Raw genomic sequence first — 11,648 nt, 5'->3', positions numbered from 1 at the left:
AGCCGTGGACATCACCTGACCAAGGGCCCGCGCCGCAACCTTCGTCGCACGAAGGGCGAAGTCGGTGGCAGCGCGGAGTTCCTGCATCGTGCCTTGGTCAGGACCACCCTCGTGCAGCTGTTTCAACCCCTTGGCCTGGTAGACCTGCAGGGCTGCCATCGCATGCAGGGCCGAGGCGGCCTGGCCCGCTGAGTGAAAGGCGCGGCCCGCAAGGGCGGACGAGCGCTCGCAGGCCTTGGAGGGGAGACGCGGTCGGTCCCGCCAGGTGGCGGCGCCACGCGGGCAGAGTTGCACTGCCACAGCACGCTCGACCTGGGGAACCAACACATATCCCCTGGCCGCCCCGCCATCAAGGGTGGCGAGGGGAGAGGAGCTGGGCAGCGGGCGAGATGAAAAGGGCGCCCGCCAGGTCTTAACCAGCTCCTCGTGCACCTCTGGGAAGAATGGCACCGGGGGAGGGCGAGGCGATACCGCCGGAGCCGTCCCCCGGAACCAGTCACCCAGCCGAGAGGGACCGGCCGAGGGCGATGGAGTGACCTCCAGGCCGATCCCCCTGGCGGCTCGGAGGAGCATAGCCGAGAGCTCGGAGTCTGCGTCCGACGGGGCAGCAACCGCGGAGGGGCGCCGGGCCGCCGGAAGAGCGTCCTCACTCCCTGACTCTCCCTCTGACGCAGCGACAGACATCTCTTCCTCCTGTGGAGCGCCAAAGGAGACGCCCAGCCCGGCTGGCGGGGAGGCGTACTGCTTCGGCATCTCGACGGGGGTATGCTGGCGGGCGGAAGACCGCAGGGCTTTTGGAGCCGGCGGAGCGTTCGGCACCGTGACTCGGAATTCCCCCTCGTGCCTCGCCACAGCGGCGGAAAAACTCTGCAGGCCGTGGGGCGCGAAGGGGGGCCTGCCCACGAGCGAGCGGCGAGTCCTCAGCATTCCCATGGTCATGCTTTGGCAATGAATGCATGAACCATCCATGAAAGCTGCCTCAGCATGTTCAATGCCCAGACATGTGAAGCAGCTTTCATGTCCGTCCAGTGAGGTGAGGTAACCGCCGCACCCAGAAGCGCACGGCCGGAAAGCCATTCTGAAAAGAACGTCTTTACACAGCCGTGAGAAATTGCTCTTTTAGTCCCGGTCTGCCCAGGGAGGAAACCGCGGCACCACTGTGCACTCAATGGGGCTTGCTCGCTGGAAAGCAGGAGGCTTTTATGGCCGTGAAAACGGCCGCCCGTGGGACCCCGCTGGCGGCGCCGAGAAATTCACTCTTTCAGTAAACTTTGTTTCTGATTCGATCGGCGCACGCCAGCAGAGAAGAACAGCAGCAGCAGGAACGTGAAGTCTTTCTTGACGACGTCAAAAGGCTTGAGCATACCGGCTCTGAAAGCGAAAGTCTGTTTGAGTGATGCGCGCCGCCATCTTATCTACCCGTATGTACGGGGGAGTGGCCGACGCGCACGTCCACTCGCCAATTTGCAATTGGCCTTTTTTATAAGGCTCAGAGATGATCGGTCTCTCAGGCGAGATCCCATGTAACGTCGAAGTGATTCGACTGAAGGGGAACAAATGTATACAAAGTGTATGTCACGCCCTTGGACTGTTTGTCCTGGTTTTTCCCAGTGTTTCCCCCATTCTACTTTCTGTTTGGTTTTCTCCCATGCCCTTTTTTGGTCTTCCTGCTCGTTAGTGTGATCCCCTCCACCTTTTGTTGTAATTATCTCCCCTTTATAAGTTTGTTTGATTTTTTTGTCCGGCTACAAGCGTTACACCTATGTTCCTTCGTTGTGTGCGCGGCTTCTCCAGTCATTCCTGTCTATTGTTACTCTGCCTGAGGATTTATTGAAGACTTTTTATTGAAAACGTTATTTTGTGCTTTCCTACACGCTTCGTGAAAACGTCTTAATCATTATAATACACGTATTAATTAATTAAAATATATGAATTATAATAATACATGTATACAAAGCGTATTTATTATGTCTTGCCCACATATTTTTATTAATAAAAAATACATTATAAACACGCTATGTATAATTTATTAAATATTATTCATGTATTTTAAATGATCGACAAGTGTATTTTTATTAATAAAAATATGTGGGCAATACATTATAAATATGCTTTGTATACATTTGTTATATATTATTCATGTATTTTAAATAATTAGTAAGTACATTTTTTATGTATAATTAGTATATTTAAAGGTTTACGAAATATGTTTCAATTGTATTATAAGTAGTAACAAAACATTTGGAAATGCTGAGAAAGTATGTTAAAAGCACATTTTAGAATTACTTAAGAATAACTTTTAGAATATAAAGTACAAAATTATTGCACGGAAATAGAGCACTTTAAGTACATTAGGGAAGTGCACTGTATTTTAGCACACTTTTTTCACACTTTGTATATTTTAATATACTGTATTGTTATACTTTAAATTAGTCATAAATATATTTATAAAAAATTTAAGTACCATTAAGTTAACCAAGTCCATTAAGTACAAAATTAGTGTGTGAAAATAGAGCATTTTTAGCACAGTACTAAAAAGTATACTTAGTGTTCTTAAAGTGTATTTTAGCACACTTTTTTTTACATTTTGTATATTCTTTTAATATATTACTATTATACTTTAAGCTATTATTAAATATATTTATAAATGTTTAAAATTAGGGTTCAAGTGTATTTCTAGTTTTAACTAAATATATTTTTTTAAATACAGATATAGTATGTTAAAAGCACATTTTAGTTCAATTTCAGGGTGTCTCAAAATAACACAGTTGAGTACACTTTGATGGTATTAAGTTTATCTTAAAATATACTTAATACTATCTTTTAGTACATTAAGTACAAAATTAGTGTGCGAAAATAGAGCACTTTTAGTACATTACTGAAAAGTGTACTAAGTATACTTAAATAAACTTTTTTTTTTTTTTTTTACCTGGGATAAGAAGCACACAGGTAAAAAGGCTGTCAATCATTTGAACAAATGTTTAATAAGTGACAGTTGCCCTGTATTTTTAATTATTTTTGAATGTGGCAACATTTTTACTAACTTTTTAAAACTTTATTTGAATATGGCAACATTAGCAACAATATTTCTATGAATAAATGTCTGACAGAGATCCCTCCCCTAGCAGCCAATCACTGTATGCATGGTTAGTGAGCATGCTGACATCATCCATAGTAACGAGGACAACCCCACCCCTTACTCTTAACTTAAAGGCTGTATCAGCGATTTCAAGCCTGAAACATAAAGTGTCAGATTCAGCAGACCTTTCTTCACGATCCGCTCGCTGCCTGCCCCATAAATCGGCTGTGAAAAAAAACGTGTCTCTATGGTCAGCCTAGGGTCCGAGATATGCCCAAAGAACAATCGATGCTACCAACCTTTCCACAAAAAACAAACAGTGTTCCAACCAATCACTGTCAGGGGGTTGGTGTTGTGGACTTTCGCTCCGCCTCCCGCAGAGCCCTGCACCAGTACGAACCTAACCCTATTGTAATCCTTTACTGGGTGGCTGTTCTGCACACTTAATAAACAAACTCCAGCTGGTCCAAAATGCAGCAGCAAGAGTTCTAACTAGAACCACAAAGTATGAGCATATTAGCCCGGTTCTGTCAACACTGCATTGGCTCCCTATAAAACATTGTATAGATTTTAAAATCTTGCTAATTACTTATAAAGCCCTCAATATCCTATCATATTATAGTCCCTCAAGTCCGCTGCGTTCTCAAAATTCTGGCAATTTGATAATACCTAGAATATCAAAATCAACTGCGTGCGGCAGATCATTTTCTTATCTTGCGCCTAAACTCTGGAACAATCTACCTAACACTGTTCGGGAGGCAGACACACTCTGTCAGTTTAAATCTAGATTAAAGACACATCTCTTTAACCTGGCTTACACATAAAAACATTTACACATTCCTATAATTCAAAGGATTTTTAGGCTGCATTAATTAGGTAAACTGGAACCGAAAACACTTCCCATAACACCTGATGCACTTGTTGCATCGTTAAAAGAATGGCATCTACGCTAATAGTCTGTTTCATTCTTAATCCGAGGTCACCGTAGCCACCAGACCCAGCCTGTATCTGGATCACATGGTCACTCCAGTCCCCCGGATCCAGTCTGTACCCAGCTCAGATCCTGGATCACCACCTGGAGATGACTTCTATAGCCCAGAATGTCAACCAGATGAGCTCCAGAGACCGATCATCAATAAAGACCTCGCTAGTCTAGACGGCCATCGGCGCTACACCACAGGAACCTGATGAGTTCTCTACAATTGGACATTGGTACAAACTGATGGTTTGGTCTCGCCAGAGGAGAACTGGTCCCCCGACTGAGCCTGGTTTCTCCCAAGATTTTTTCTCCATTTCTGTCACCTGTGTAGTTTTGGTTCCTTGCCGCTGTCGCCTCTGGCTTGCTTAGTTGGGGACACTTTCCAGCGATATTATATACTATTTGAACTGAACTGGACGATGATATTAGTGAATTCATTGATGAACTGCCTTTAACTGAAAATTGATTGTTTACAAGAATGCGTTACTTACACACTATTGTGCTGTTAACATACTGTGCAGTTGCTTTGACACAATCTGTATTGTTAAAAGCACTATATAAATTAAGGTGACTTGACTTGACTTGACTTTAGGCATATCTCGGACCCTAGGCTGACCACAGAGACACATTTTTTTTTTTTTTTTACAGCCAATTTATGGGGCAGGCAGCGAGCAGATCGTGAAGAAAGGTCAGCTGAATCTGACACTTTATGTTTCAGGCTTGAAATCGCTGATACAGCCTTTAAGACTTCTCTCTATTGCTTAGTTAAAGTTTGTCTTTTACTAGCAGCTTTGTTAATAGGTTTTAAGAGAAAACTCTTAGCTAAAAACTTTTACTGCAATTTAGTAGAACTCTTAGTGGTAAGATAAAATGTTTTGTGAATACGGGCCTTGGTGACGTTCGAGCAGAACAGAGGGTTAACAGCCACCTGCTGCCCTCCTGCCACCTTCACTAGCTATTCCAGACTGCAGGTACCACGGGTACCCTAATAACTAAAAATGACCTGACACAGACCGACTCAGGTCAGCATGACAGGTGACACTACCTCGACACCTGCTGTACAAGCTCGAGGATGCGTACCTCACCACTGCATACATTACCACAGCACACATCTGACAACATCCACCACGGCACCACAGCATCACAGCCACTCCTTGAAGCACCAGTAGCCGAGAGCCACCTTTCTCTGCCAGCCATGAGTGGCAGGCGTGTGTCTGATTGCTCTGCCCCTTTGACGTCGCCCGCTGCTGTCTGTTGGACAGACAACAACATTCGAAGGGGGGGAAATTGTAGCATTTGGACCAATCAGACATAGCTATTTGTTTCATTTAACAAATAATCTTTAAAACCAACAAGCCAACTTGGTTGGCATTCTGAAAACAACCCCCAATGCGACCAACAGGCCCAAAGGGCTCAGTTGCCAGGGCAACTATCTGATAACACCAGTTTATGATCCAAAGGAATGCAGGTAGTGCAACTATATTAAACACATTTGGCCTATTGAAATGGACTCTTCCCTAATCCATATATATATATATATACAATGTAGGCCCCCGATAGAGCTGTGTGCGGACTCCACAGCCTGAGAAGATGACTCTCGACCACACAGAGTCAGACTCATACCACTGGAGAACATTTCACTCAACCCTGAAACTCAGACATCATGAAAATGATCAGAGACTTCGCTCTCTTCACCCCTGGCCATCTCTGGATCCCCATATCTGAAGTGCGGCCTGCAGTTCCCCAGAACTGCTTTCTTAGGAGAGAGGACTCTCCTAACCACAACAGAGTCAAGAACAACCCCAGCGTTTCAAGAAATCATCAGATAGAACCATCCAGGGCTTCTTCAGAAGCTCCACAAGACTCTCTCTCAAATGCAAGTAGCGTTCCTTCCACTAAACAGAGTTTTTGTGTAAGCTATCGTGAATATTGTGTTGAGTTAGAAACTGATGGTTCTTTCAGATAATCAGCTCGGCCTTACCCCCCTTTTCCTGTACGTTTCTAGCCATTCTTACTCTTCCCACATAACACGTATGAGTGATTGTATGTTTGTTTGTTTGTTTAGATTAGTTATGTGTTAGTCATTAGTTAATAAACCTCTTGTGCACAAATTACGAGTCTCTGATTCTGCCTTGCAAATGAATGTCCCTTCACGATTTCCGATCAAGCTACATGCTCTAATGCATTAATACTCTAAGAATGTTATTTTTCACTGGCCAAGAAAATATCATTGCTTAGAGTTGATATGAAATTACTCTGAATGTTCGCTAGACGAACAGATTGATCGACAGCGATTTAATTCCGCTACAGTACCAACTGTCTCTGTGTGAAAATCAATTTGTCACTCTAGTTATTAATTCCCCAAATCTATGAAACTTTCTTGATAATGGAGTTCAGCTAAACTCAACACAATCAGCTCTGATCAATCAAATCAACACTTAAACAGGACTTTAAAACAACATAAAGTTGACTAAAACTCATTTGACTCACCTTACATGAAAGAATAACTTCATCAGTGGGTCTGATTGTGTGATTGATGTGTTTCTGTGAAGTAAAACACACTAAACACACCGCCTGTTTGTCCTCCAGACAGAAGAGTTTGAGTTTCTCACTGTGTAAACTGCAGATCTGCTCAGATCCTGATGAACGCCTCTCATTTCTCTTCAGGAACGACTCACACAAGTTTTTTAACACAAGATTAACTGGAGGATATTCTCTTGAGGATCTTCTCCCGCAGACGGGACACTCCTGAGTTTTCTTGGTTCTCCAGAACTGTTGAAGACACTCTTTACAGATACTGTGACTACATGATAAAACAACAGGATTCTTGAAGATTTCCTGACATACAGGACAAGAAAAATCATCTTCAGATAGTGAAGCCATTTTCACTCTTCGAGCTCCAGCGATCTAGACTTTACTTTCACTTCCTAACGACAGTTTCACAGTTTGATCTACTATCTACTCAGAAACAAACTTCTCAGAAATCCTTCTGTAAAGTGTTTTTCTTGGTTCTTCACTGATGGCTGATTCTTTTTTGCTTTTGTCACTAGAGAAGAGTCCAGCTGTGTTCAGAATGGCACACTTGCATACTGCTTACACAAATTCTTCTTTAGTTTGCTTGTCACATGACCAACACTGAACATTAATTCAGCACAGCTGTCGAGGTTGACACTTTACCAACTAATGTGCTAACAGTTCTTTTTATTCTTTCTTTTTTTTACAAAGGTTTGTTAATAAGGCTTCATAGTAAACAATGCTATATTGCCCAGCTTCATAAATGATGAACTTTACATATTGGACAGAACTGAAGCAACACTGAGCTGTCTTTACCTGAACAATTATATTTTTGTGGGAAGTGGAAAAAAGCGATATATTCTAGTTACACTAAGTGCAAGTAATGATCAATTCTGTTTACACTAAAATAGCAGCATTTTTCTTTAGCAACAGGCATGTAACTAGAGGCTAGGTGGCAGATATTTATACTTTAGTAGTACATTAGTAAACAGTATGGGATATTATTAGGACAAAAACCTCCCTACACCTTCAGCTAAGCACTGTATTATTAATGAGTTAATAACTTTTTATGTGATGGGAAAAGGAGAAGCACACATCTGGTGTCTTTTACTCTTCCCTGCGCTGCTGATTCTGCAGCAAAACACATGTCTTTTCCAGTGCTGTTTATCACAGATATGGTTTATCACAACCAGGCATTGATGGGTGGAGTTAATGTAAATAGTCTCTGCCAACAAATTCTTCTTAGAGTAAATACAACGTTTCTTTTTAGAGCTGCTTTATTATTATTATTATTATTATTATTATTATTATTTAATATCTTTGAAACAATCTGTACCGTATAAAGCGCTATAGAGATAAAGGTCACGTAATTTTACTTGATTGGAAATGTGCCTTTGCGATTAAAGTACAATTTATTTCCTGCTAACTGTATTGTACTTACATTTAAATAATTATTTGCACATACATGTTTTTACATTGCACATGTTTGATAATGACCAAGATGTCAAGATGTTTTTTGCACATATTTGATAACAACATCGCGAGGCTCAGTGTCTCTCCAGTTTCTCCATATTTGCAGTATTTTAAATGCTCATCTCTGTGGCCAGCGGGGGCAGACTTCACACTCCAGGACAGGTTTCTACACACTGACTGGCGTATGTTTGCTTCTCAGGCCACCTGTGGCTCTCACACTGACATTGACAGATACACTTCCTCTGTTCTGGATTATATCAACACTGCCATAGACATTGTTACAACCCAGAAACAGATCACCCTATACCCAAATCAGAAGCCATGGAGGAACAAGGAGGTGCGTCTCCTGCTGAAAGCATGCAACACTGCCTTCAGATCAGGTGATGTACAGCACTTCCAGGGCAAATCTGAAGAGGGGCATCAAAAAGGCCAAGCACTGCTACAAACTTAAGCTAGAGGAGCACTTTTCTCACTCTGACTCAGCCACTCCACCCCCACAGCCACCGATGTCTTCTTCCTGGATGAGCTTAATGACTTGGTAACACTTTACAATAACGTTCAGTTGTAAGTCTTTTATAAGTAATTAGTTACCCAGCCAGCAATGACTTGTGGGGCCCAGCTGGGTTAACTAGGGGTTCCATGGGAACTGTGTGGGCATGGGCTTTGGCTGGGTGAAATCAGCGGGTCCCATGTAGGTTTTGTAGTATGAGTCCCACATAGGAAGCCCATATGAGCTGATTACATGGGCCACATAAGGGACAGGCATGGGCCAAGTGGGAATGGGTTTGATCTGGGAACACATATATGGGTCTTGCATGACATATTTATGGGCCAAGTGGCCATGGGTTTGATCTGGTTATGCATATATGGGTCCTGCATGACATATTTATGGGCCAAGTGGGCATGGGTTTGATCTGGGAACACATATATGGGTCCTGCATGGCATATTTATGGGCCAAGTGGGCATGGCTTTGATCTGGGAACACATATATGGGTCCTGCATGGCATATTTATTGGCCAAGTGGGCATGGGTTTGATCTGGGAACACATATATGGGTCTTGCATGACATATTTATGGGCCAAGTGGGCATGGGTTTGATCTGGGAATGCATATATGGGTCCTGCATGGCATATTGATGGGCCAAGTGGGCATAGGTTTGAACTGGGAATGCACATATGGGTCCTGCATGGCATATTTATGGGCCAAGTGGGCATAGGTTTGATCTGGGAATGCACATATGGGTCCTGCATGGCATATTTATGGGCCAAGTGGGCATAGGTTTGAACTGGGAATGCATATATGGGTCCTGCATAGAATTTTTATCGGCCAAGTGGGCATGGGTTTGATCTGGGAACACATATATGGGTCCTGCATGGCATATTTATGGGCCAAGTGGGCATGGGTTTGATCTGGGAATGCATATATGGGTCCTGCATGGCATATTTATGGGCCAAGTGGGCATAGGTTTGAACTGGGAATGCACATATGGGTCCTGCATGGCATATTTATGGGCCAAGTGGGCATGGGTTTGATCTGGGAACACATATATGGGTCCTGCATGGCATATTTATGGGCCAAGTGGGCATGGGTTTGAACTGGGAATGCATATATGGGTCCTGCATGGCATATTTATGGGCCAAGTGGGCATTGGTTTGAACTGGGAACACATATACTGTATGGGTCTTGAATGGCATATTTATAAGCTAAGTTTGGTTTGAACTGCACTGTTTGAATAAAATAAATCAAAATTTTACAGAAAATAACGGACTTTTTTGCAGTAGTATTCTGTTATTTCAAATTACATTCATAACTTAGTAGTTGTCACGTATCTGGTCTATCATGTCATCATGAACTCTTGCACCACACTTCTGGACTGCAATCCCCACAAGCCACTGCACCAATCACTGCACACATCTGCTCCTCGTTTTCCACTGCACTGATTGCTGCACACACCTGTTTCACATTTACCCACATGCATTTAAGCCACAGACACACACACTTCCGGCGCGAAGTCTTATCGTTCCCTATGGTCGTAATTCTAAGCGTTTTCCCTTGTGTTGGATTTCCCGTGTATGACCCTGGACTGTGTATCTCGTTTCTGATTCTTGCTACATACCATTGTGACCATTGCCTGAGTTTCGAACTGTTTACTGGATTTCCTACGTTGTTCCTGTTTTCCGGTGATTACTATTGCTTGTTGACGATTCTCAATAAATGCTGCAAATGGATCCGTACGTCTCAGACCTTCCTTGTGATAGTAGTATTACTAACAATATCTGTAAACTAACAACTGTTATTTTAGGTCCTATATAAGTAAAGACAAATTACAGTTGTTTTTTTTTTTCTTTTTTTATACAGGAAAATTACTTTTACAGTATTTTTTGTGTTATTTTAAATTGTTAAAAACTTTGTAAAATTACAAACAATATCTGTAAATTAACAACTTAACTATTATTTTAAGTATTATTCCATTAATGTCAAATTACAGGAATTCTAATATTTTATACAAAAAAATTATATTTTTTACAGTATTTTTTACGTTTTCTTAAATTACTTAAACATTTTAAAATTAGATTAGATTAGATTAGATTAGATTCAACTTTACTGTCATTACACATGTATAAGTACAGGGCAACGGAATGCAGTTAGGTCTAACCAGGAGTGCAATAAGCAGCAAGTGCAGGATAAAGGTATAATTTATAAGTTATAAGTGCACTTATAGGAGATATGTACAGGGAGAGGATATGGATAATATTTACAGATTAAGTACTGTGAGCATAATTTACAGATGATAATTATCTACAATTAGAATGTACAAATAAATGAACATAATATACAGGTTGCTATCAACTATAATGTAAATTGCAGGTAGATATGAACATAATATACAGGTTGCTATTTACTGAAGCAGGAATTTACAAATAGACATTTATAGATTTATCACAGGTTTACAGTATGTATATGTGCAATGGAAATGCGCATTTGCAGATGGGTATGTACAGTGTAGTGCAAAGAATATTAAATAGTGCAATGGTAGTGGGGAGAGTGTGGGGTGGGTGAGAGGTGCGGGTGTCAGTGGGGGGCAGAGTTCAATAAGAAGACAGCTCTGGGAAAGAAGCTGTTCCTCAGTAAGAGTCCTTGAGGTGTGAGAGGACCAGCCGCTCGAAGCACTTCATAATGATGGGTGTGAGTGCTACAGGGCGGTAGTCGTTCAGGCATGTTGGGTTGGAGTGTTTCGGCACTGTCACAATGGAGGTAGATTTTAGACATGCTGGTACAGTTGCTTGGGCAAGGGACATGTTAAAAATGTCTGTGAATACCCCAGCGAGCTGCTCTGCACATGCCCTCAGTACGCGGCCAGGAATACCGTCTGGTCCAGCAGCCTTGCGCGCGTTGATCCGGCTCAGTGCGGTGTGTACGTCTGAGGAGTTTAGTGTGATGGGTGAGTGGTCGGTTGAGGGAACGATCTTGGTGGCAGTGTCTGTATTGTCTCTCTAAAAGCGAGCATAAAAGTCATTAAGCTCATCCAGGAAGAAGACAATAGTGGCTGTGGGGGTGGAGTGGCTGGGTCTGTAGTCGCTGATGGCCTGAATGCCCTGCCA

General features: G+C 42.5%; 1 protein-coding gene across 1 annotated transcript in view; it reads right to left on the bottom strand.

Moving 5' to 3' along the window:
* The window catches only part of LOC141327161 (E3 ubiquitin-protein ligase TRIM35-like), a 308,396-nt gene extending 301,455 nt beyond the window's left edge, over positions 1-6,941 (bottom strand). Inside the window, exon 1 of the mRNA XM_073835328.1 lies at positions 6,633-6,941. Coding sequence (XP_073691429.1) covers positions 6,633-6,941 — 309 coding nt within the window. The remainder of the gene's footprint in view (positions 1-6,632) is intronic.
* Positions 6,942-11,648: the final 4,707 nt, after the last annotated feature.

This window comes from Garra rufa, chromosome 1 (assembly GCF_049309525.1).
Source record: "Garra rufa chromosome 1, GarRuf1.0, whole genome shotgun sequence".
In the NCBI taxonomy this organism is placed as follows: Eukaryota; Metazoa; Chordata; class Actinopteri; order Cypriniformes; family Cyprinidae; genus Garra; species Garra rufa.
Note: the sequence above shows the minus strand (reverse complement) of the source record. Positions and strands in the feature narration are given on the sequence as shown.